The sequence below is a fragment of the Agelaius phoeniceus genome, chromosome 9, assembly GCF_051311805.1.
Source record: "Agelaius phoeniceus isolate bAgePho1 chromosome 9, bAgePho1.hap1, whole genome shotgun sequence".
Taxonomy (NCBI): Eukaryota; Metazoa; Chordata; class Aves; order Passeriformes; family Icteridae; genus Agelaius; species Agelaius phoeniceus.
In genome coordinates, this window is record NC_135273.1 from 7663010 (window position 1) to 7690989 (window position 27980).

The 27980-nt window shown below is 35.4% G+C and overlaps 1 protein-coding gene across 4 annotated transcripts in view; it reads right to left on the reverse strand.

The window, feature by feature from the left end:
• ATRNL1 (attractin like 1) overlaps window positions 1-27980 on the reverse strand; it is a 433015-nt gene that overhangs the window by 304302 nt on the left and 100733 nt on the right. For all 4 annotated transcript variants that reach the window (XM_077182833.1, XM_077182835.1, XM_054637523.2 and 1 more), the window contains exons 16-19: window positions 24574-24787; window positions 23705-23893; window positions 18892-19110; window positions 14250-14387 (exon numbers count right to left, since the gene is read on the reverse strand). In XM_077182833.1, coding sequence (XP_077038948.1) covers window positions 14250-14387; window positions 18892-19110; window positions 23705-23893; window positions 24574-24787 — 760 coding nt within the window. The remainder of the gene's footprint in view (window positions 1-14249; window positions 14388-18891; window positions 19111-23704; window positions 23894-24573; window positions 24788-27980) is intronic.

Consider the following 27980-nt stretch of genomic DNA (forward strand, 5'->3'; position numbering starts at 1 on the left):
GGCACCTGGGGATGGGGGTTTGTGATGGGCTTGGCACTGCTGGGGTAATGGTTGGACCGGGTGAGCTTAGAGGTTTGTCCCAAACTAAATGGTTCCATGATTCTGTGTACTTTGTGCTACACCCTTGGACAGAAACAAGTTCAGCCCAACTGCAGCTCTTCCCATCCTACTCTTCATCTTCAGCTTGGGTTTATATCATGCACACCTGCTTTTGTTTAAACAGTTATTTTAAATACTTAATTACCACGCTTTTTACCAAGAATTAAATATTTAAAATAAATAATCTATGGCTCAGAATAAAAACCTACTTAAAAGATAGAATTTAAACCTTTGTTTGTTATTTTTAACATAATAAGTGAAATTATGACATTAGAGCTTTAAAAACAACAAGAAAAAAAAAACCTCACCCTTGCAATATCTACTCTATTTTTAGGGAAATAGCAGCTCAAAATACTCTTTTGTACAACATGCAGATTTTAAGTGGAACAGAAAGATTATATGAAAACAATATAATTCAGTAGAGCAAATCCATGCTGCAAAATCACAACCCTATAGAATTTATTAAATAACAAATCCACTGTATGATTGATTCCAAGTTGCCAGCTCAGCATATAAATGTTCTTGCTGACAACAAAAGAATACCCATCACTATTTCCATGCAGTATGCATTTTAAACAATTGAATTTAAAAACACTTATTGCTTAGCCCCCATCTCCAACATACAGCTGCAAGAGCATTTTTTCTCTCAAATGGAGCTCACTACAGATGGTGATTTAAGTAAATATGTTTGCTTACATGAAAGGTTGCTAAACCAGAGCTGCACGTGGATAATCACCATAAGACACCTTGCTGATGTTTTTTAAAGGAAAGCTATGACAATGCCATTAAATACTGAGATGTGCTACTTTGTTAATTTTGCTAACATTCAAGGCATATGTTAAATCAAAAGAAAAGGAAATAGAGCATTTCTTGTAGATTAGGCTAAGTAAGAGACAGCAACTATAAACTTTTATTAGATGCAAAATTTTAATGCTCAGTTTCCCTATAAATGTTCACCTATGTAATCTATTAGTGTGCTCATATGGCAACTGCCCTACAGAGACTATTTTCTACATTAGGAATATTGCAATATTTGTTGTTGAATATTGCAAAATATTGCAAAGTCTAGTCACTTAATTCTCTAGAAAAGTGTATTTAGCCAGAAGCCCCTAATACCCTTTTCCCATTCAACAATTGCTTTTATAGGAAATACGTCAACTCAAACTTTGAGACAGGAAATGTAAAAGCAAAAAGATGTGCCCAATAACACTTCTGCAATATCACCAAGCAGTATTAAAATTAAGCTAAAGAACTGCTGTGAAGGCAATGACCAATAAAACCAGGAATTAAAAAAAAAAAAAAAAGAAAAAGAAAAAGGCAAAAAGATGGTATTAGAACATACTGCTGTACATGCAGAAATGGAATTGTCATTTTACAGTGACATGATTATCCTCCAAAATAAATCAGTCTTAATAGAATAATTAACACATATAGTACTAATTTTATTTTCCTCTTTCTTGTTTTACCTTGTGATTTATACTTCTTTGGTCTCAAATTAATTTATTTTTATAGCCTAATAGCAAAAAAAGAAAAAGCACAGGTGTACTAACACAGTGCTAAGGACTGTGAGACAGAGAGAAAAGGTAAACAAAATAGACAAATATTTTGGGCTCCTGTCCCTCAGATATGGAACTTACAGTCATATTAAAACACAGACAATTTCACTCGAGCTTGAACACTACTGAGATTGTGTGACCACTGGTAAGGCAATTATTTTTTTCTGAAAAGCAACAGTCAACAATCTGGAAATCACAGCCCTCTTAGCTTTCAGGACTAAACATACATTCCAGAAGTGGGATATTTATCCTAATAAACCCAGAAACAACAAACAGACTGATTATCTGTGGAAGAAATCAAAATTTAGTTTGGTTCCACTTAAAGACAACCTTCATCAATTAAAGGCTTGTATTTGTTCTTTAGCCATTTTTGTTCTCGTAAAATAGCCCTGCAGTGTTTCTATTTCATTATTCCTCCTGTTCAAAGCATTCATCCTGAAAAGTGAACTGATTTCTTTTGTTTATTTGTAATAAATACCTCTCAAGCAATCACAGTAGAGCTGTCTTTAATCATCAGCAACTAACAGTATAAAGACAGCTTGGAAAATCATAATTTTGCTTTATACAAGTAGATAATGAAAATGCAACACACGAGATTAACACTGAAAGACAGACAGGATCTTTTTTCTTGTTAGGAACTGAGCAGAATCTTTAACAATTAACAAGAGTAATGCTGTTCCTGAATCTCTCATGTCAATACTGAGCCACTGTACAGAATTTTTACAGCTTGCTGTTGGAATAATATGCATTTTCTGCCAAAAAACATGCTGAAGAAAAACACTGTCACATGAACTCACAGAATACAGTAGCAGCAATTTCATGTTTTCCATGTTAATCTGTTCAAAAAACAGAAACTTTTACACTCGCTTTGAACATAGAAAAATGAAAAATTCCAAGTGAAATCATTAATACTACTTTATTTGGAGATAAGTTTAACATGTCATACTTATCAGTTTCCTTTTCATTCTTTCCACTTATTCATTTCATTTCTAAACATAATATTAATATTAGTTACCAAAAACTAAATTGCCTACAAATTTAGACTGGGCTAACTTACAGATTTTAAGAGTTCAACGAAAAACTGAAGTCTGTATCTGATGTATGGGACAGTTTTTTACGTATCCAAGCATTTAAAGAGACCTTTCACAAGATTCAAAATATTTTTTCTTAAATTACTCTTAGTTTTCCTCAGCTGTGAAGAGATTTCTCACATGAAAACACAAGAGAAAACTAGAATTACTTAAAAAGGAAGTAATTTCAGATCTGACAGACAAACTTTTACCAGCTTTAGTAAAAACTAAAACAGTGAGTCTTGATAGTTATTTGCAAAGCAAAAACATAAAGTGAAGATTTTGGATACCTTCGTGGTCTAATGTCCATACTGAGATGTGTTTTAGACTTTTTCAGACAATAAAAGGCCCAGTACCTACTATTATTATTGTTGTTGTTGCTGCTATTATGTCTTTTTAAATTTTCTTAAGACAGCAGCTTCTGTACTACTTTGGAAATTTTGGTCAAAATGTTCCTTTCATCAAAAGGCTGTTAGCTTTCCCCCCATTCTCTCTAAAGAGAACACTGGAAGTTATAACAAAAAAAAAATCAGAAAGATTATTATAAGGCAGTATACAATGCAAAAGTATTTAAAAGCATTCAAATGTTATTCATAGCAGCCTTAAAGGTCAGAAAAAATTCCAATCTAAGGTGAAAAACATCTGAAGTCAACAACTGGTGATTGCAACTATTTGTGTGTATTTGGTCATTCAGAGTAAAAGCCCAAAGAAAAGAAATGATTTCTACAATTTATCAAGCAAAAATGCCACAAAATGTAAAGAAGTCAGCAAATCATTTCCCTCCCTTAGCCATTAGGATGTACAAAATACAACTGATTTTTAATGTATTCCATTGCAAGGGAGGCTTTTTTTTTCCCCCTAAATAACTAATGTGGTCTGGCATTATAATCTATTTCATTTAGCACTCAGAAAATGAAGACAGAATCAACTGCAATCAAACTGAAATGCCATTACAAGTTTTTTTGAGGATCTTCATTTGATCAGTTGAGGAATGAGCTGCACAATGCCTCAAAATCTATTTTCTCACCAGCTATGGGGGGTCCCAGGCCCCCTTAGGAAAGGGGTGACCATTTCAATCCAAACCACAAGTAGAAAGGGAGATGCAGAAATTAGAAACAAGCAAAACTCCTGCTTTTTCTATTGCATTTGGGATGAGGAGACTGGCTTTAGTCAAAGGCTTATTTGAGGATCAAGTAACAGTGATTTAAGAAAATGTCATCTTCAGCTTGCAGCTGCCTGCCCCCAGTGCCCCCTGAGCCAGACACAACATCTACGTGAGCTCTTGACATCACCTTCAATACAGGGTAAAATATGTTTGTTTATCAGAGGCTGACAAAATCAGTACATTTCTAGACAGCTGAAAGTTTCTAAATCATGTCCTGCCTATCTCCTCTAGGAACATCATTTGGAAACCAATGGATTTACACATTTCATTAGGAAGGTGAACATGATACAAAGCTCAGACAGCACATCAGAAATACATTTTGTGAGTATTCCTTACCACATAAAATAAATTTATGGCATGTAAACCTGAAAAAAACCCACAAAAATAAGAATGCAGAGCAACTGGTTCATCATTGTCAGAAACTGTGCTCCACAAGAGCATGCAGGAGGACTTGATCACTAACAGCAGTGAGAGCAAGAGAATTGTCATTAATCATTGCAAGTAGATTAAATAAGCACAGAGATAAAGGAATATAATATAAATCAAACTGCTGCATCTCTTCAATATCTGTAAAAGCTATAAGTGGTGATCAATTAAAGGATGCCTGAATTCAAAGTTCTCAGGATAAGATGCTGAACAAGCACAAAATGCCTGCTACTTACACAGATTAAGATAGCACAAGTTGTTCTTATTCTTTTTACTATTTCAGATATTTTTGTTGCATAGTAGACCTCAGGAACAGTTTAAATTAAGGTCTTTTCATTTTTCTTTTTAAAAAAGCTGCCTTGTTCACACTCCACTTGAGTAAATTAGAACTAACTTTGCTGGATGGAGAAGTTACACAAAGCAGCCTAGTGTAGCCACCAGGCTTAAGGAACAAAATTGTAGTTGATAAAATTGGTTACTAGTGATTTAACTACATAATTCCACTGTAATTGTTCAGGTTGGAAAGAAAACTTTCTTAGGCAAGAAAAAAAAGTCAGTGGTTCTCCACAGCCAACCATTCCAACAGCAATCCTAAGGTGATGCTTGAACCAGTTGTTTGCCCTGCTGACTGCTCCTAAAATCACATAATTCTGCAATGAGAACACACATCCTGGTTCAGGAAGTAAAGGCAGATTTGGAGAAACAAGAGGTAGCTTAAAACAGTTGTACTTGACAGAAACTTTATAAAAATCTGTATGCAATCAAGGAAAAACATCAAAAATGTTAAACATGTTGAACAGGCATCCTGTCAAAACCTTTTGAAATCCCACAGCCACACAAATAATCTCTCTCTGGAGGTTAATCATGCTACATTCAACAGTTTTCCTCTTTTTAACTCTCATAAAATTATGAGCATCTGAATGTCTATTGATAGTTGACAATGATACTTCCCCTGAAGTGCAACTCCAGGTCCTTCACTTAACATTATTTTAAGTAAGTTATGGAATACAAATGTATCTATAAAAAGTTTCCTAATTTTAGTTTGAGTTTTTTGTTTGAACTTACAATTAATTGTGCTAGAAATCATACTTTATAATATAGCTCTAATGTACAAAAAAAAAGAAATCAAAAAGAAAATTATCTGTGTACACAAGAATTAACAGCATATTGAGAAGTTTGTTTAGCGCATTTTGCTTGGCAGTCAAAAAAAATGGAACAGTAATTTTAAAAGATTTTCCAAGTTCCTCAACAAAGTTTTTCCTATGGCAATCCACTTCTGGTTTAGTAGCACAGGACTGATTTTGAATACATTCTGATTGAAGTGAACCTAATTTAAATTCATAACTAAACCCAAAACCAGGCTTCACTCAGTGTTCAGACTATCTTGGATACTGTTCAATAAACAGCATTCATTAAAGAAAGGAAAATAAATTTTCAAATCACCTTTGGGGAAAAAGGTCTTCTTAAAAGAGTGTTTATTCTGACTGCTCAAAATCTGCAAAAAGCAACATGAGGCTTTTCTTGAATAGATTATTGTGCTAGAATCCCTTTTCTTTGTGTTTCATATGAACCAAGAAGCCCTTTTCCTTCTACTAAAACCAAATTCCAGTATTTTAGTTAATACTAAACACTTTTATTCTATGATAAGGTATTTCATTTTGAAAAACCAAGGGATTGGTGTCATCTCTATTCAATACTGAATGGTAAAAAACAAATTAGGGAAAACAAAACAAAATACCACTACTACTGCAAAATGGGATTTCTTGACAGTCCCTTCATTCATCAAAGCCTTCTGCTATTTTGTTTGTACAGCATGAACAAAATCATGTTATCTGCTGGAACTTAGCATGTGAGATTCTCTTTGTCTGAATAATCTTAAATTATAGCTTCTTATCACAGAGTTTTGCTGTGAACTTGTGACACACTGTTTCTTATAAACCAAGGCACAAGCAAACAGGTTTTTTAAATTTAGTTCCATATTAAAGTACCTGAAGACAGTACAGAGCACACTATACTCTTTCTTCCACCAACTTCCAATATTTACCTGTTTTAATACAAAATGTCTTAATTCACATAGGCTCCTGTGGTCTTGTGTCATAAGCATCCAATCCACTGAAAATCCTTTTTTTCTGTGACTAACCTTGAAGTGCCTGGACTAAAAGATACTTGTGATTTTTAATTTCATAGTTAGTCACTGTGAAAAGAGGGCTTCTAGAATACAATATTTAACCTGATATACAGTTTCCTGTAAATTTTGCTAAAGATGGAATGCCAAATGTGTGATCTTGCACCAGTGAAGTCCACAAATACAATTCCCTACATGCTAGACATTAAAACAGCTAAGCAGAAAAACTATATAAAACCTCTTATCCCAAGCTGCCATTTCATACCCTAAGAGAGTCAAAACTCCTATTTGGACATTAGTTCTACTTTAGGAAGATGCAGAAGTAAATGCTTTTGCTGACATTTATACTGCTAATTGAGGATATTCATGCTTCCTACATTTCTGGTTTTTTCCAGCAGATGTCAATTAAAAGCTCTTTGCTCCTCATTGTTAGTCCTACCTTAAACAGGATTCACAGCCCTAGAATATAAGATTTTGGACCAGAAACCTTTTTGAAACAGACCTGCGTGTTGTAGAAGGAAAAAAGTCCAAGTTTACAGCTGTCTCTTGATGAAGTTTTAAATGCAAGTCTTTTTCTCTGCTTTTTGGACTCCAAAAAGTCACTTCTCAGGCCAACAACCCCTGCCCAGCTTTTCCTGTTGAAATAGCATCATCCATCAGCTGCTAAAGCTCTTAGTCTCCAGGTGTTTTAAGGCCAAAACTCATAGGAAAATGGCAGCATATTTGACATTTACTAAACAAAACTATTCTTAAGGAAACAATTAACTCCATATTTAGGTTTACTGTCTTAAATAAAGTCATACAAATTTATATTCAGATGCTTTATATTTGATGCTTCTCTACCTGCCCTATGCAATCCCAAACTATAGGTAATTCTAAAGCTACATAGCAATAGTGTTAAAGTGAAAAATTAAGACTGCTGCTTTCTGTTCCCTCATTGCTTAAATAACTTTTTGGAACCTTGAAATATAAGTCTAAATGTAAATTAGCAGATACCTTTCTAACACAACAATTTGTAAAAAAAAAAGAAGTAAATAAAAAACTGTTTTCCTTGTCATGTTATCAACTTTTTCCTTTATGAAAGACAGGTTGCTTTTGGTAATGTATGAAATTCTGTAATCTGATGTCCATCAAATTTCATATACAAATGCTGTGTATATATTCATACATACATGTGCAACTACGTTCTAAGAATATGGCTGGGAAGCAAAGGCATCTTGGTTACATCATCCTGGGCTCTGTGGGCCAATTTTCCTGGGATCTATTTTCAATCGGTTTTCCTTAGCACATTTCTCATATTTTTCCATAGATAGCCTAATTCAAATTGATTCTTTTGTTGCTAAAAACTCAGAATGGATATTACTTTAAAGTACGTGCATTAGAGTGGGTTTTGGTGTAGGCACCCCATCTAAGGAACCCCACAATTAATTTAAGGTAATCAAACTGGATTCTTTTTTTAAACATCTGACACACTGATTGCCCTCTGTGCACGACAGAAAGAGAGCTCTGTCTGTTCTTGAGGGTGCTCATGGCAGCTTTTAACAGTCTTTCTTTTGGAGAAGAAAGGAAGGAAATCAGAATCAGCTCCGCCACAGAGGGTCATGATGAAAACACATTATGAAGGTTTCCACTGCTGAATATGTAAAAGTTATAGAAATAGTGCCAGAGAAAAAAATTTGTAAAGTCATCCATTAGGCATTTTTAAAAGTTAAATAGAACCCAAAATCCAAGGAGAACATTGTCAATCTGCTGCCAGGATGAGTTTAACATCTTTCTCATGTCTCTCTTTCACAGGCACTTGAAGTAATGGCTTGTGGCACCCTTGGCCTCTTCTCTCAAAACCCCACATCTCAGCTGTCAGTAACTCAGCAGAATAATCACATTTTCTGAAGAACAAGATTTGAACACCATGGAAGAGCATTCTTCAGATATAACTTCAGTGACAACACATCACTAATAAGTTTTAGTTTTTATTCTTTTAACCAACACAAATAATCACAAATATGTATCTATACAACTAATCTACTGGGTTAAATTTTACCAAAATCCTTCAACCTAAGGTACTTTTAAGTAATTCTGACAACTTAGTCTTTTATTGATACTTGTCTGATTTACTTTTTTCATGTCTTGAGGCATTTCCTGTAGTTACATGCCAGCTGGGTGGCTCATGTCTAGATGCCAAAGTTTACGTGGAATGCTTTCAAGCAGCAGCACGTGTAGATGCATGCACATAGGTTTACAAATACAGGTGATGCACACATGGTGTATATTTGCCAAAAACATACTGCCTTTTGATAATGGTTTGAACACCTCATAAAAAATCAGATGTTTCCAGTAAAAGGTTAACTTTACCTTTCCAAACAGAATGATTACAAAGCAAACATGGGGGGAAGCTGCTGCCTTTGGTATTGCAAGTGTCCAATGTGTGATAACAGAGAAAGGAAAAGATCTATAAAGACAACAGAAATGCTTCAGATTTGCTTAAAAAATGTCACCCCAACAGCCTGTGTGGTTGGAAGCTTTTACAGGATGGTCATCAGTGTCTCAGGTGCCTTTAAGGGCTGCTTAGAGAACAATCAGTGCAAGATAAGACAATTCTCCTGCTGTGCTGGGACTCACAGTCTCCTTCTCCTGCAAAAGCAACAATGGCAGCACAATTCTGGGAAAACTGGATGCTGCTAGGAGTGTTATCCCATTATTAAAGAAAATGACAATACAGCAAAATGCTTACATTATCTTATTATTATTAAATATATTATACATTCATTGCGTGTGTCATTAGTTACCGTAAAGAATTTTTTCTTGGCAACTCATAAATTGTAAGGATAATTTTTTTAAAATACCATGCATAAAGAAAATGTCAAGGTGATAAGCAGCTAGAGCAATTTTGTTAACACTGACAACTAAGTAGTGATTAATAAATTTGAAAATAATACTAAAAAACATCACTAAGATGAAACAAAAATTGTTCCAAGAAATCTCCCATAGTGGGGGTTTTTTGGTACTTTATGTGCAGTTTGTAGTACACATACAAATCTATTTTTTTCTAGAATTTCTATTTAAAAACTGCATATTTCCCAGAAATGCAGCATGTAACAGAGCAAGACCCTGAAGAAAACAAGAGAAATCATCAAGACAGCAAGCCAGGACCTGTTCCCACCTACAGTCAAAGCTGGTTTACTTCCAAAATCCAATAATATTCAATAATGAATTTTCTGTTAACTGAATTTCAATATTCATACCTTCAAAATCATCCCTCAAATAGGACTTGAGCAAAATTTAGGAAAAAATCAATCAAAGTGATTAAGAATATCTGCTTTCAAGCTCTTCAACACCTCAGACTGAAAGGCTGCCGAGGTGTCCCAGGAACAGACAAGGCCGAGCTGTGAATTTCTCATCTAATCTTTACCACAACACAGAATGTGCCTTATGCTGTTCAAGACAGGGATTGAATACTTAAATATTTCTGGCACAGGCTGACAGCACTGAAATTAGCCCTCCAAGGACTGCCCATGGATTTGCTTGTCCTGGAAACCCAAACCTGTCTCTTCCCAGAGCACCCTATTCCCTCATGCTCACAATTCACCTCTGCCCTCCCTCTTGTTTTCTTGCACATTGAGATAACTCTTAAAAAGGATGCTGTAACTTGACCTGGTAACTTGGGTGGTATCCTCTTCATGCTTTCTTTGCTAGACAGGGAGTTTAGATGACAAACCTTAAGCATATGCACAGGGTCTGGACTTAATAATTTGTGCACTAAGATTTGTTTCCAAAAAGGAAGGCAAATCTTATTGTACAACTTAAAATATTTCATAGTTTAAGGTAAGAAATCAATTTCATTTTCTATTGTGGCTACCTATTTGACACCACAGACTCCCTGAAACCATTTTAATTAGTATAAGAACAGATAACTAATAGATTACAGTCACAGAACTTCCCTTATCATAAAAGACCCCTGCAATTTATTACTGATTTTTGTACAGAATGCAGCAATGAATTAAATATAAAATAATTCAAACTATATATTTGTACAATGAAATGTCAGAAAGAACTGAAGGAGCACATATATCTTCACTGCAAGCCATATCTTAGGACAACTGAATATAAAGCTCATTTTTACACCAAGAATACAAATTCTAATTCTCATTCTCTGTACTGAAAAGAGACTTCAAGTGACAGAATTTAAATGAGTAATTGGTATTAGGTATGGTTATTTCAAGAAAAAGAACAGTAATGATTTCTTAGAAATATGACTATTGACAAACTACTGGCCATCAGCAGCCACAATACCACATTTCTGACACAAATAAACCAGAGTCTCAGCTACAGGGGAAACCTGCATAGGATGGAAAGCTTTTTAACTCCACAGTAACTAAAATGCTACAGATGCAAAAATAAGTAGTATACAACTTAGTAATATCTTAGTAACATTAAGGACCCAAAATATGGTAAATATCCATAGCCATATGGCTATACACAGCTCATTTTCCTATATAATCAGAATACTTTATCTTTACCCAATACCTCCCTGCTTTCTAGATCTCAGACTCCAAGACACTACAGAATATTAGGGCTGGAGAAAAATGTGTGGAATCAGCTAATTCCCTACCCATTTCCAAAGCCTGAGACATTTGAAAATTTAAAAGGGATAGTGTAAGTGGTAATGCAGATTTCATAGCATATTTAGGTAATCTTTCACAGTTTAACCAGTAGAAATTTTCCCTTGTATTCCACCTTAATCTTTCTTGTTGCAACCTAATCCCATTACTTCCTCCTTAACCAAAATGGGGATGTGGGGGAAGGCTCTTTATCATGTCCCTCTCTTTTCAGCTTCCCTTCATGCATTTGAAGCCTGCTATTGTGCCTCCATCTTTTCTTTGTCCTTCTGCAAGGTTTGTCACATTTACTAAGCCTGCATAATATCAGAATGCAAAGCAAGTCCTTAGATCTGTTTTAAAGCTATTGAAATGTCAGCAATTATAGTGAGTGAAAATCTCAAAGTCTTTTTTTTTTACCCAGTCTTTAATCACAACTATTCAAAACCTTTTGGAATCTGAATTATATCTTTTTTCTATAACAACTGTTACTCATTCCATAGTAATTTAACACCATAACACTATACAATACTACTATAAATGTATCAGTTATTTGATGACAGTTGTAAAGCCACCATTAGTACCAGAGTAGAAAAAAATAATTTTAACAGAATTTGCCATCCTTGGACAAAGGTCAGAACAGAATTGATCACTCAGAGGTGGACAGTCATTTCTTTTAGAGCTTTCTGAATTACCTCCTTGGAGTATAAACAGAAAGGATTTAGGAAACTATTGGCACAGTTAAGGAAAAAAGATAAAAGTTTTCCAAGGACTTCAAGGCTTGCTATGCATGTCCTCCTTCCTGAGGGCTAATGAACCTATATAAAAAAGGAAGGTTTTCTTACAAATCATTTTAGCCTGTATCACCTACAGCCAAACTAAGAGCTCAGATTTTACCTATAAGTACATATACCAAGACAGCAGGAAATGTAATGTGTGTACTAAATGCGTACATCAGTACTTTCCTCAAAACACTGGGAAAAAGTTACTTTATGTCATGAGTGTGCTATGGAAATGACCTGCAGATTTTGTCCCAGAGCACACGACTTCACCTCTGCACTGCAGAGATCAAGTACATCCTCTGTCCCCAGCTTTGACTGCTCTCCCATTCAAAGCCAGCTGTGCCCTTGTAACTATAGCAACTTGAGCCATGAAGAATATTACAACATTACAGATGTACTTTCAGAGTTATAGTCATCATCTTGTCATGCCTTTACAAAGTTTTCAGCCTGCATCCTCAAAGATTTTTACTCAGGAGCTCCAAGGCAAAAACACACCATGTGCTCAGGCAGCCATGGAACCAAAGGCTGAGTCTCAGTGGAAAAGCAAAGTTGGTGGGGTCCAGCCAGAAAGTCAGCTGGCAGCAGCAACCTGACACAGGATGCAACTCTAAAGATGACTGGGTTGGGTGGTTTTTTAGTTCCTTGTGATTCTTCTGTCCTCTGACTGGCTTTTTCATATAATTTCCTGCCTTATTTTCTTCTCATTTCAGTCACACTTAAGCTCAGCTTCTAACTGGGTTGCCCTTTCTTCAACTGGTATTTTTCTCCATATATTTCAATTTTAATTATGGTTTTAATTTCCAGCCAACTTTAATTTTTTTTTTCTGCATTACCAATAGCATTAGCAGAATGAAGAAGATATATAGAACCATTACTTACTTTATATTTGTACTGTGCCTGATCCCAGCTATGGTTCCAAGATCCTCTTAATTCCCAGTAACATTGATTTGAGTTATCTATGGATCCCTGGTACTTTTTCCTGCAGAAATCCTTGGCCCACAGTTTGGGCACTTCTATCACAGTACTCATGATACTGTAGAAAACCTTACAGTTCACAATTACTACATCCTTCAAAATATCCTAAGGATGTAAACATTTATTATGCACTCTATACTAAAAATACAACACAGCATAGTAGATAAAGCATTGAAATAATTACCATTTTTATTTTTTAAAGCATTCTCTAGTCAAAATGGCTCCTGTTAAAATCATGTCTACCAATAAAAATATACATTTTTACAGACTAGGACTGAAAAAACAAGCTGTAAAATTTATAATTTTACTAGTCTTATAAATTGATTTCAGCCATTATTGCACCACGCATATTTCACTAAAGGTGATGGAATGCTTATTTGGTTGATAGCTAATGTATCCCTGAAGAATAAAAGCTGTATGAATACATCATTTTGCCATAAAGGTGATACAGACAGCAAAAGAACATTTTGTCAACTTCAGGAGAAAAACTGAACTATTAAGAATTATTTAAAGCATCATAAAGCCTCAGCAAAATGTTCAATTGTCAATAAAGGTAGACATTAATCTTTCTATCCCCTTGAACACAATTTTTACATATTGTGCTTGAGTGTACCAGATGTGAATCTTTATGCATTGCCTACTGCACATTAGAGTGCTGAGGAACCAACAAGGTCTTTAAATTAAGAAATACTGCTTGAGAAGCAAAGGTCTGGTTAAAGAAATATCAGTAATGAAGAAGAAAAAGGCATGGGGCAAAACCTTCCAGCATCCTCGTAGATTCAAAGCCAACCTTATTAAGCTTCCATATTGAATATGTTCCTCCTTCCACCATTCAACCATTCAGTTTTAAGGCAAGGAGTTCCTGTAGCCCCACAGCAATATACAAAAACCACTTGAGTATCTGACTTCATTCTCTCCTTCACTTCAAGGAGAATCTTCCACTGCAGCAGTTTAAAAACTACATTTTTAATAGGTCTGGGTGCCTTGCCAACCTCAGCACACCAGGACTTTTTGTTTCATCTGTACATGAGTAAGACCTGTTAGTCTGTTAAATGTGTAATTCCTCCACTAGCATCACAAATTTACACAAATCAGTGTTACAAGACATGCTGGCAGATACTGAAGTTTATTTATAAGCACTGCCTCTAACAGGATTGTTACATGGAATTTAAAGACATCGCTCTGAAATAATTTGAGGTGTTGCTCCAACGAGGAAGTTTCTTCCTCCCCCTGAGAGAGAAACAATTGCAAAATAATGACTCTGAATGAGTTTTTCTTTAAGTATATTAATCTAATTTTGAATCATTAATTTAGCTGATCAGCTCATCTGTACTATAAAATAAACTTTTAACCTTTAAAGAAAAGTTAATTTCACGTTACATTAAAGACATTAAATTCACATTACATAAAATGTCATTTTGCTATTTTTCTTTTTCCTTCCAATAGAAGAACTTACCTGTACACTGTCCTCCATTTGTGGGATCCCCATAATATCCTGGCATGCAGGTCTCACACTGTTTTCCTGTTGTTAGGTTTCTACACTGATCACAGACATTGCTGTTGATGCAGGTGCTGTGGCCATTACACTGGCAAGCTGGAATACAACGTTTTTAAAGCTTCATTAGTAAATTTCTCTTTGGAACAAAATCATCTCTTTGTGATTATGAAATTGTAGTACAATGTGATTCTGAGGAGTTTAGTCCTGACTAATAACCAGCATAAATATATTTGCACTTTGACACAGAACCTCTTCAAAACAGCATTGCAATACAAGATGGATTCACACAAAAATTGACTGTGTTGTGACATCTGAGTTTTAAGGGGGGGGGGGTTTATGAGAAAGGGTTTTTTTTTTTACTATTGGAATGATTTAATTAGTCCTTACAGCTTTAAAACGCTGTCCAGGCATTTCAGAAATCTTTGAAGAGGTAGTAAGTCACTAACTGAGACTCCATGAAAACCCCAATACCTACAAACATGAGGCATTTGAAAACCTACTGTGATGGAGAACATGAACTCACAGCTGATCAAATCTAGTGGGCAGAGAGAAATTCCAAAATAAATTAACTAAATATTATCTTATTTTAAATGTCCTGACCCTCATAAGCTTTGACATACAAAGCAATTTTAAGGATATCAGGACCACATCAAACAGCTCCAGTCTGTTCTCTCTACAGCCTATTTTGGTGAAAGTGAAAAAACTTGCATTCCTGTTGACATAATTTTTTCACACGTGACCTTGAAAGCATAAAATTGCTTTTTGTCAAATAACACCACTATAAACCACTGATCTTGCAGCAGAGCTCCACTCCAGAGCTTCACATTTTGGGAAATTCAGAAAGTACTGATCACTCCTGCAGCAAAATCACAATGTGAATCCTGCCAGCAGCATTGATCCTGCTGCCAAGTTTTGAAGGATGACCTCTCTATAGAGTAGAGCTTCAGAGCTCATGGTGTCCAGCAGATTAGTAATTTGTCAATTATAGCAGCTTATCAAATGTCAAACCATGTCAGACCTGTCGATTCCTCAGTGCCAAAGTGGGTGGAAGACTTGGAAGAGGACAGCTATCACAGTAAGATTTTTTTTAAAATTTGGATTTTTTAATTTAAATGTCACAGTGATTGGTGTCTTGGCTAGGGAAAAAAAGGGACTCTCACTGCATGATTTAAAAGTTTCTAGAGCTGTTTTATAATTTAGTAACAATATATTTATAGCCATTGCCAGACTTGGCTCATAAACCATTAAAACCTCCCAAGTTGACAATCTCTTCTTTCTTCTGTAACTACGCCTTGACAATCTTCCAAACAAGTATTAAACATTTCTGTACCATTAGGTTTTCTCACTATCTGGACTAAATCTCTAGAAATCACAAGACTTATTCTTCCCAAGAATACTTGATTTTTAGACACCTTTGTGGTGTCTCCCTCTTGTTCAGTTTGTTGCCATTCTCAGGAAAATCTACACAAAAGCACCATGAGCTGCAGCTCTATTTTGAGGTTTGTGTACATGTTTTACACATTAAATTACTTAAAGCAAATGTAAAAAAAATACAGCCCAATAAGCAAAAATTAAAAACAGAGAGTACATTAAAGAGGTATTCTATTGAAGTAAGATTGCCTAGTTAAGAGTATATCATAGTGTAGGACAAATGCTTAATATTAATATTCTCTAACTAGTGAGCCATTTATTTATAAATTATCTATTCTTGCTAATGCTTAGTTTTGTATTTCTTAATTTTTTTGCTACACAGGGTGATGAAAGTAACCTTAATTGTAAAGTTTAGATTTTTCCATGTCATATTATTATCTGGTCATACATGACAGCTCTGAATTCTTACATTTTGTTGAGTCAAAGTAAATGGAAGAGATCTTACAACAAATTCAAAAACATATATATAGACAATAAGAAGGCAATCCACAACTGATATGACACACCATGGAAAAATTACATTATATATTTGCTGGTTTCCCTAAAAATATGCATCTCCTTGGAAAAAGTCAGAAGTGCAAGTTCAATAAATTTCTAAGTTGGTTCAGTGCAATCAAACTGGAGGCATCAGTATTAAATAATTTTAAAAGTCATTAAATTAATGAGCCATGGTAATGAGTAATTAAGTAAGAATTAGGAGTTAAATGTGTAAAAGTTCTTTTTTCCTTAAGTCCTTTTAATGTACATCACTGGCACCAACAAAGTCATTTTCCTCACACACAAAAATGTGCTTCAGCTGAATCCTCAGGCAGGCTGCCCTGGAGAGAAGCAATTTTATGTCTAATTTGCTTTGGACCTCTGTGTTGAAATAGCTGATGAAGCTGACAATTGTGGGTAATTATAGATTTAAGAAAATAGTTGAAACCAGGAAAATTTATGAAAAGGGTGTCTTCATTACAATCTGGATCTAGTGTAAAGATACTTCATTTAGTTCTAAACAAACTAGTTAGAATCTACTCACATGGCTTTTCAGAGGAGAAAATTAGACTTTAAAGAAAAACTTGGGCTTGCATCCTACCTAAACTTTTCTTCTCACAAGGTGAATGTCAAAGCTATTTTTCTTTGCTTTTTATACATATGTTATTTGCAATTTTATTTATAACAGCAGTTCAATTAAACTAAGAATCCAATGAAAATAAAACTGTATTCCTATCAAAAGAAATACTATGACAGCTTATTTGAAGCCTGTTGATTACAAAGTGACCAGTCACAAAAATAAACATTTTCTATACTGCCTGATGAACAGAAATCTTGAAGTTTTGAACAAACAGAAAATGAGAAGGAATTTAAAATCTGTATCAGCAGCATAATTGCCCAGATTATAAGGAGGATGGATATGGACTACAAGGAAAAATAAGTTCATGCCTGAATGACCACGAATGATTCAGACAACTATTCATCAATGTGGCAGAATAATCTCCAAACTGCATGGTATAAACTATCTATTTATATTTTCATCCTAACTGCAAACTGTTCAGTAGGCTTACATAGACTTAGTCTAATTCTATCTTGTTTCAAGTACATCAAATGATTGTTGTGCTAAGAATAACTGTGTTAGTATAATCCACTACAGAAAATATTTATGAAAATGAAAACAAAAATCTTAGGAACCAAACCTCCAGCCTAAACAGATCAAAAAAGAAATTTCGCATCAATTGAAGTTTTAATGCTATGACTTCTGTACTATTTGTCCCCTAAACTCATAAAACCAGGGAATCTTAAACTGCAGAGGAACTTCAGTAAATTCTTGATCAGAACATAAAATGAATACAGAATTTTATCCATCAAGAATAAATATTAAACACAGCTGTTTAGACTAGCACTATATTTACCTATTACAATTTCACTATATTTACCTATTACAATTTCACTAGTGGCAGAAATTATGCATTGCACTGAAGGGTTAACAATCCTTCAATATCAATATATAGACTAAGTAATGAAATTTCTATACAACAACAGAATGTCATTCTACTGTTTCCAGAAATGTACTAGAAGCTTCTTTATTCAGGAAGTAACATTAGATGATGTGGAAGGTTTCTTTGGTTTTAACTAAAAATATGCAATAGTGTTTACTGGGGTTTATATATTTCATTTCATTTTTCTAAGACTTGAAAACACCCTCACTCTATATATATGCATACACAACAGAGAGAATAAATTGAGGAAAAAAACAGACAAGAAGGCAAACACAGCTGCATGTACCCATAAAATTATTGATCCTACAGAAGCTCCAGCTTCCAAAACTATCAGCAATAGACTATTTCCTGAAAAAATAACTGTAGAACAGTTACACTATTTATTCTTAAAAAAAAAAAAAAACAACAACAAAAAAAACACACCACAAAGTTTTCAAGTTGTCTTTTAAACTGTATTATTTATTATAAATGACTTCTGGAGGGCTGTCACAGTCCCTAGTGTGCTTTTCATTTGCCTGCAGTCCTCCACAGCTGCTCCCCACTCTGCTGTCAGGGTTGGAGGATTTCCACACAGGAGGCTGCACCAGCACAGCTTTCACTGTCACAGCACATGCTATCTTCCTTAGTATTCCAATGAACTCAAAAATTAATACTGTAATCAGACTGGTGTGGCTTAAATTAAGACTTCAGAGATTCTCTTTAAGGACACATAAGCACATATTCTATTCAGTCTGAGTGTCTAAAAGGTCAGCTGGAAGCACAGCTCAGGTTTTGGCAGGCCCCCATTCTGACAGTCAGCTGGACTTGGAAGAGCAAGAGGGAATTTTGTGTCCGTCAGTCTTCCCCTATGGATAATTTCTCCCCAGTTCCACTCCTTGATGGATGCAAAAGCCAGAAGAAAGCAAGAGCTGAAGAAAATTCATATGCTTTCATTTCTAATTGTGGAGGGATAGGGTGGGTGAAAACTTATCTACAAATTAATGGCAATTTTGTCTAAACTTCTTGCACTGCATTTCACAAGTCAACCTATACTTGTGTTCAGTAGACAAACAAACTCTATATTTAGGAAATATTTTGTAAAAAATTAGTTTTCCATGAAAATGCTATTTGCATTACTTAGAACAATCACGTTATTTTGGTGTGCTTAAACTCTTATTTCATATATAAGAGAGAATGGAAGCAAACCTTACCTGGACACTGGATAAAAGACCACTCATAATTTTTTTCTTTTGGGCAAAGAGTAGCATCAAGCACCATTTCATTGGAGTGGACACTGACAGGTTTCATTGGGCCTCTGGAGGAGCCTTCCAAGCACTGTCCTTTGCCAGTGTTACTGGGATCATTGCACCATCCACACCCTGGCTGCTCCAAACACTGTCCACAGGTCCTCAGCCCAGAGCAGTTTTGAGCTTTAATACATGGAATACAATATTAATGCATTATTTTTTAAATAAGATGCTTGGATTTTACAACAGAAAATGGAGAATTAACTTTTCCTTGTGCAAATTAAAAAAAAATACCAGTAATACTAGTAAGAATATCTCAGTTTTCATTAAAAGTTGTGCAACCTTAAAGATCACACAGCAGGTGTATGTTATACCACAGTGCAATAATAAAAACTTCAAATCAACGAAGAAAATTAAGCAGAACAAGAATATTGCACATTTTCATTAAACAGAAAAGAAAATATTTTCCTTCCTTATTAGTAGTATATAATGCATTTATTACAAATTTTACTGAGATAAACAGCCCTTCCAAAGGAAAAACTAGAGTTCAATACAAGGTCAATAAACCAAGTAAGAGTGATAATATTTATAAACATAAAAAACTACAGGATCATTCAAATTCAAACCAAAAATTATTTTGGGCACAAAGTAGCCCTGGATGTCACCTGAGTATTCACCTACAAATATGACTTGGCCTTCTCACATACAGTTTTTGAAACAAGCTAGCAAACCACACATCAAGCAACAAGTCATAATTCAGACCCACTTAAATTAACTATATCTTAAGGTTCTCATCAGTCAGTCAGGTTTCATTTTTAAAACTGCATTTTAAAATCTAAATAAACCTTTAGATCTTTTATACTCTATTATTTAAAATTATTAAACAGTCTTCCTCATATTTCAAATCTGTTTAGAACCAAATAAAATTCCTATTCTGAAGTTATTGTCATTTTTTATTAATAAGTAATTAACATTTTAGTAACTTCAAGAACACCATTAAAGTTCCCAAGCTTCTTTAAGCTTTTTCTGACACATCTTAGTTTCTTTAATTAGTGTTGTAACACTGGATCAAATTAACGTCAGACTCATTCAAACATTGATCACCATGGGTTCCTGTCTCTCCTCACATTAACTTTACAGGCTTTCAAAATTAAATTTTAAAAGCACGCATGAAGGTAAGCTCCTGCTGTGAAGCCAGAATTATCCAAGTTTATTTTTAAAAAGAAGAAAGTAATTTAAAGATTCCCAGAGTTATTCGAAGGACACACAAATGGCTTCTACGTGAGGGGAACCTCTCAATTTGGCTCAGCTGCAGCCAGAACACTGCATCCAAATAATGCCCACAGTTACCTGGGCTCCTCTGGTCCACAAAAGGAATACTAAGCAGAATGATTTCACTGCTAAATAAATTAACTGAGACCAGAATAAAGCTAGCTCCTCTGCCTTCAGCAACTATTAAAATTGTTTTAAAGTAATGAAAGCTGTAAAAAGAAAAAATCCTGCACAGTCTAAAGATACCTGCTGATACCAGGAAAACAGGCAGTGAAGAGTCTGAGTGAATCTCAAAAGGATTTTAAGAGCACAGAAAGCTGAAGCAAGAGCTCTTCAAAAGACTTGGAGGAATCCAAACAGGAGGAAATGTTTCAAGTTTCCCAAATATGGAAAATAGCAGGGATGGGAAAAGGCCAACAGTTGTTGCAAATTGTCAAATGTGAAAAATCAGTTTTAAACAATCAGAGCTGAAACTGAATGATACAAATCTGTGCTTTTGAATACATTAGAAGATCAGCAGAAAAATAAAGACCATCATTCTGCACGGGCTGGCTTGCCCTTTCAGAGATGCACTCCAAACAATCCAAATAAATCTCATGCTGCTATTTATACTCATGCTGCTATTTATAAAGCCCTGAAGTATCAGCTGCACTATCTTTACAGAGGCGAAAGCAGAACCAAAAGTGAAAATCCTCAGCTATTATCTGTAGTGACATTCAGCTGAAAAACTGGAGAGCTGAGAAGCAATTGTTGATGGAAGAAGGGGATATTCAAGCAGCAATTTTGTTTTCTTTGAAATTCTAGAGGTGGTCCAAGATTGTTCAACTGTCAGCTATTCAATCAAAAGTCATAATGGATGGAAGATGTAGGGAAGAGCGGAAATGCAAGTTTTTGGCAAGTAGGCATTAAAATGACAATATGTCACCAATAAAACAGCATTCCTCATTTTTATTTCCAAGTTGTGAAAATAAATGTGAAGTTCTCAGGTTTGCTTTTTTTTAATTTTAAATCATACATGCTTGCCTGATTTTTTTTCATTCAGAGCAAAACATCCAAAAGCTTGGAAATTAGTCATTCAAAATAAAAATAAAATTTTAAATGCAAGGAGGATTTTTTTAAAGGTATAGTTCCAGTCTGTTCTTCAAGTAGAAACACTATCCCTTGATAAGGGTATCCACTTAATAATTCATTACTCCAGCAGCAATAATGATATATTTACCTAATAAAATTTTCAAGTCATTTTAGACTAACAAAATATCTGAACCATGCTTCATTTGAACATGCATTTTCTTGTTTAAATGCAAAATATCTGATGCTAAAAAACTCTGGGAAAACTGCTTACAGCCACAGAAACTTGTTTTTTTCTAATTTGTTGAATATAAAGTACATTTTCATACAAAATTGTCTTTACATAATGTTGAACTGGCATATAGCAAATCCCTTTTGCCTTATTTAATATTAACTTTTACAGACCTGACAAAAATGACAATCAAATTAAAAACAATTTCTTAGGTTCCCCAAACAAATTGAATCAGCATGATATGCAAACACTACACAAAGAGAAAAACTGAACTGAAAGTTCACGTTAACATAATATCTGCTAGTTCAAAAACATAAGCATCATTTTTGTGGTGTTCTGTCAATTTTATCTCCAGATTTGCAATCTATTTAAGTTCTGCCACAACTCACTATCAATATTTTATAAGTTAAAAAATTGATTCCTATACAGGAGAGGAGAACAAAAGTTCTGTGAATGGTTATAGGAAAGAAACATTTATATAACTACAGAATTATTATTCCAAACATATTGACAGGAGATTAAATGTTCCTATTACCTGTTACACTGAACCTGGAATAATACCTCAAATTTACTAACTTAGGCAAAAAGTTTACCAGAAAAGCTCAACGTGGTCCTGGTTCATTGCATTCTATGATTATTAAGGATGAAGAAGGAACCTCAATTAGAGGAATATGGGCTCTTGGCCAGTTTAGCCTGAAGGAAAAGCTTTCCTATGCCTTATTTCCCTTTAACCCAGATAGGTTGTGGCCTGGTACAATCAGCTCTTTTTCTCTCCTAAGACTAGAATATATCAATGGTTCCTTTTACAGATACATCAAGAACTTGTTTAACCTAGTATTTTCCTAAGTTTTAGGTGAAAGTAAGTAACTGCCTTCTCTGATCTTTGGGGTTTTTTTAATTTGTATCCATAACCTCTCAAACAGAATCATGATCTAAGTATAATCCTGAAAGAAAGTTGCTTGTTGTTGTCGTCAAGATCATTAATGCTGTCACAAGATATCCACAAATAAAAGATTCCAATGGCTTTGATATCAAAAGACCCTTATGGAGAGAGAAAGGAAATCAGAAGTAACCAGAAAAACTCTCTCAGAGTAGAGCAATAAGGAGAGTCCAAAGTACCCTTCAGAAATCCTGAAAAATTTTAAGAACCAGTCTTCTCAACAACAGTGACTGAGGAATTGTTCTGAACAAACCTCAACTAAAACACAGGCAGCTCACTCCAGCATCTACATCAATTACGGCACCAATAAACCCTGGGATGCTGGAACTGCATGGGGCTGACTCCAGTCACTCCCAGCTTGGCAAGGAGCATCTGTGCCTGATTCACTGAAAGGGACTTGGAGGAGATTGCTCCCAGAGACACTGCATCAAGCTCTGATGAAATGTGCTTCCAAAGGGGACATCCAGGGAGTAACCTGGCTCCTTGACAAAGTAAGAAATCACTTGCTTCTTGTCCCCAAAGGATGAAATGGGCAACCTTGAACATTAACGCAGCCTGACCCAGTCTGGTCACACAGGACAGAAGTTTTCTGTACCTCCTCTACCTGCCTGATGGCCTAATAGAATTCCTTCTACTTCCATAGAGAGGATGAACAATCTGCAAGAGTTAATTACAGATCAAGGTTAATAATCCCCATCTGCAAGGGAGAGGAATCTAAGGAAGACCAAGATCATTTCTTTTGCATTTGTGTTACAATATTCTCAAGACTACTACTATCCTTACTAAAACTTTGGTTTTTATCTTTGCATGTTAGGAAAATGGCATAGCCTGAATCTGAAAAAAAGTAAATCAGAACACTTAAACCTTTAAAAATTCAGCACACTTCTTACTAACTTGATATTGTGTAAGTCTAAGTTTTACATATTGGTTATCTAATTTTAACAGTATCTTGTTCCAGCTCATGGATCTTGTTGGTCATACAAACAATCATGACAATTTTTCTTTACTTGAAAGGAATAAGTACTTTTCACAGTTTCAAAAGATTAAATACATTTCATCATTAAAGAATTTCCATCCATCAAAGAATCATCTGTATCTAAGAAATGCATACTCAGCACTGACTTCTCACATTAGTAGCCATATAACGTCATTCACTTGAAAATCTTTTCATCTCTAGAGAATGTGCTGAATCTCTCCAGCTCTTTTGAGTGAAAAAGAAATGTAACCATACATTTAGTAAGATGAACATTCACTAAGATACTCACGGGAGCAGGTGGCAGTTTGCCACTCCAGACACTGCCCATATGGGAAGGAGATGATGTAGGCATTGGAGTCCACGCATCGCTTGGTGCTGCTGCACCACATGCACTCCATGCCATTGCTCGTGCAGTTGGAACAGGTTGTCCTCAGGGAGCAGGGCTTTTTGCAGGGCCTGGCATTCTGGTTGGGACTGACTGGAAAAGGATCACAAATATTTTATCATTTCAAACACAAGTTCAATCTACTTTTTCTTTCACCATTTATTCCATTAGAAAAATGCCTGCTGAAGTGGTTGCTTCCTTAATTAGTCATAAATATTTTGCCCCAAATTTATGGTTTTGTATATAAATAAAATCATATTTTACAAAATTTAATATGCAAAACTGAGCATGACTCATATGACAGCTCACAGAGTCCATTTTAGTAGATGTTAACTAGAACAGTCAAATGACTCTCACAGTAAATTTTATACACAAACAAACCTAAAAGGCAGAAACCAGGATTTTGGATTTGTCTGTCTTTTACAACTTTAAGATAATGTTCAGCAAGATTCAGAAAGAACACATCAGCATTACTGGATATCTCCACATGTAGTTACAGATACTGTTACCATTGACTATTACTGATTGAGAGGCAAACAATAGGATTTCTGGTGTAATGCAAAAAAAGCCACATGACCTAATTCTCAAATAAATATTTGCTGCTTTAGGAATTTTAATAGATTACAGCTGTTTCCAAAAAAAACCTGAAAAATATATATATTTTTGTAATTATTTAATCCAAATTGTCCCCAGACCCCTCTTAGGCAAATGAAACCCCAAAGAGCTTGTTTATTCACCACGGCATCAGTTCTTGGGAGAAAGAGGCTCCTTACCAACGGGTTTTTCACACACAAGGCCATCTGCCATGGCAGTGCAGGGATTTGCCTTCAGCCCTGCCACCTCTGCTCTCTCCAGGTAGGCACAGAAGCCAGAGTCGTTGGGCTCTCCAGGGAGCCACTGCAGGGTGGTGTTGGTGAAAGGGGACATGTCATCCCAGCCCCAGTAGGAGATGTTGATCTTGCGCAAACCCACCCAGGGGGAAATTTTCTAGGGATGAAAATGAAACAAATGGAAGAGAATCATTTAAAATGCTTTTTGTCTTGATAAAAAAATTTCAAAAAGTAGTTCAACAGCAACAACTTCACACTTTCAAAATTCACCATGTTTTTTATCTTACTTTATCATCTCATCAATCATTGTCGACACAGGTTTTATCCTAATTTTTCTATCTTGCTGAACATCCAAAAAAACCCAAAAAAACCTCTACTCCCTATATGCTTCTCTTCAACTAAAACCCTGCATTCTGTTCAAAGACAATTCTGATTTCTTTTATTGGTCATAATGAAATTGTTTGGTTTTTTCCCAGTGGCTACTGTACAATTACTAATTGCTAGGCCACTGTGGATAATGAAATACACATATCTTAACAGTAATTCAGAGAAATCAAATTTCAGGAAAAAGTAGGATCAATATTACATCCTCTGAAGTCCATAATGCTGATACTGATCAACTTTAGGCAATTCAGAGACAGAGATAAAAGTGGCACATTTACATTTCCAATGCTGTTAAATACACATTGAATATACTTTCATTATGATTTATAAGTTATAAAACATAGCCCAGAAAAAACTAAAAGCACACATTTTTAAAAAATATTTAGGATGTATCAGTAAAACTGCATCACAAATTCTACTGATTTTTATCATTTCATCTTTACACTCCTAGCAAGCGAAAAAGCAGATTTTAAGGAAAAAAGGCATTTGCTTGTTCCAGGATAAATCTACATGCATTACTTGCCACCATTGGTGTTAAAATCTCCAGATACCCAAACCAAACACATTTCCACATGTAATCTCTGTGCAGGCAGTTTTCATTAAGCCCAGTTTAAACACACAGAAGAGAGATACAGAGAGACAACTGGGCTGTGACAGGTACATGATGGCAGGTGGGTGCCAGAATACCAAACCCAGCTGCCCTGCCCAGGCAGAGGATACACATTGTCAGCTCCAAAGCAGAGATATTGATCTGATTGTGAATTAGGTTCACAACTGGTTTAATTTATAAGGTAAGTAAAGGTAATTTACAAGGTAAGTAAAAGACTATAATACATCTAAAGGGAATCTGCCATTGTTAAAGAGCTATGTATTCCACAAGTGAACCAAGAGTTACTGCCATTCTCTATCACTGATCTTTCACCTTTGATCTCACATTTTCTCTGGCCACTCAGGTTTAACCCATGGCTGAAAAGAAAATCTTTCAGTACTCTTAATTCTACACACTATCAGAGCATTCCTTCTTTTTTCCCCGTCTTGTTAGAGCAAATTGAAATATGAAGGATTATTAATTTTGTTTCAAAAATACCAGTGGTAAATACCTTTTAAAAGAATCAGTAGGTAGATAGTTGGTATTCCTGACCTCCCTAATATGTACTCCCTATGCTCTCTTCTGGTTCTGTACTACAAAAATTGCTTTACCTACTAACACTTGGGGACACAACAATTTTAAATAAACCAGAAAATGACTAAGAAATGTTCCATTCCATAAGATGTGTTCTGGGAGACTCTTGAACAGCAACAAGAACATTCAGCAAATTTACCACTTTGTGTCTTACTTCAGTATTTACTTCCTAATTCCATTGCTACCCCAGGTGATCAACTTTCCAGGTGTATGTGAGGACTGTGAGGACTCACATGTCCTCAACACCAGAAAGAACATGATGCAAGCAGTAAAAGTGGAACTTGGGCACCTGGAAAATGGTAGATAATACATCTGTTGTCTTATTTGTTGTTTAGTTGGCTAGATTCCTGTTTTTTATGTGGTCCACATGGACCAGAAGACCTTAAATACTTACACTTAGATCTACACAGGTCCCTGTAGATGCTGAGTGTGCACACCAAGCACATGAATAATGTCAAGGGCTTAGGCAGGATAAATTGCTGACAAACACACACATAAACCAACCCTACATGCCTACTTTGGGATTGAGGGATTCCAGCCAAAAGAATCTTTAACATATTACTGACTGTTTCAATTGCTCTGCCAAATAATTTGGCCTCAGCATCAGTATATAAAAAAACCAGGGATCATATTCTAGCTATGGTGAAAAAGTATGTGAGCCAATAATGAAAACTGACAGTGCAGCAGTGATATTTGGAAATAAATTCTTCCATTTGAGTAGGAGACTGTCTTGGAACCCCTTTAATGATGACAAAGTCCCAGGGAGAATCATGAAAGCCAAAGCAGCCACAGGAGATAAAAGCAGCATCCCTGAAATGAAAGACTTCCAGCAAAAGCAACACATATCCAGTCATAATCATTCTTAATAGCAGGACTATCTGGACAGCTTACAGTCATCATGTCAGGGATCTCAAATTCCATATGTACCATCTCTGGCTCTCTACTAGGATAAAGCATCAAAGTACAGACCCAAATGCTGATGAGCACGTTATCAAATGCACACCATGGAAACTGTGACCTTGCAGGCCCACTCAGGCTGTGCTGTTAGGATGCCAAGCACAGATTATCCAAGTAAGGCCTCCCAAATGTTCCAATGATGTGCTTAACATGCATATTCAATTATGTGGCATCAATTCCATCATGTGGTGGGCCACAGGTGAAGACTGCTGGCAACAGCAGAGAGTGTGTGTGGACATCATCAAAGTTTATCACCAAAAATGATTGCTGCTGCACTGCATGGAAGCCAACAGGAAAAATCAAATCACAACAAGAGCATTCAGCAAGTTCTATGTGATATACCTGCAGCCAACCAGGGCTCTGTGACTATCAAATTAATTTCTTTAAAAAAAAAAACGCATAAATCATCTCTCAAATTGATGAAAGGTTTAGTCAGAATAGGTGGGAATCTCAAGATACTTGAAACAACCAAGGGACTTCAAATGTGTTGACTGAAAATGCCAAAATGTGTTGACAGAAAATGCCAATCTAGTTTCTTCTTCAGGCTTAAGAAATAATGGGTGTTGAGCTTCCTTCACTTGAACTCTATGGTTGTTTCATTTAATGCAAAATGAGTGTAGAAAACGGATTCCTTTACTTTGAATATCTTGCCAAAGATACCTCTGAAGAGGATCAGACAGGAAGGAAATGAAACTGCTAGTTCTCTGGAACCAGAACTTGCTGATGCAAGATTCCAGCTTCCAGGCCTCTTGAAAAATGTTCTTTACCAAATCAGATGAGTGAAAAATACAGTGCAAACCAACTCATTTATTGGAAGTTCAGGTGA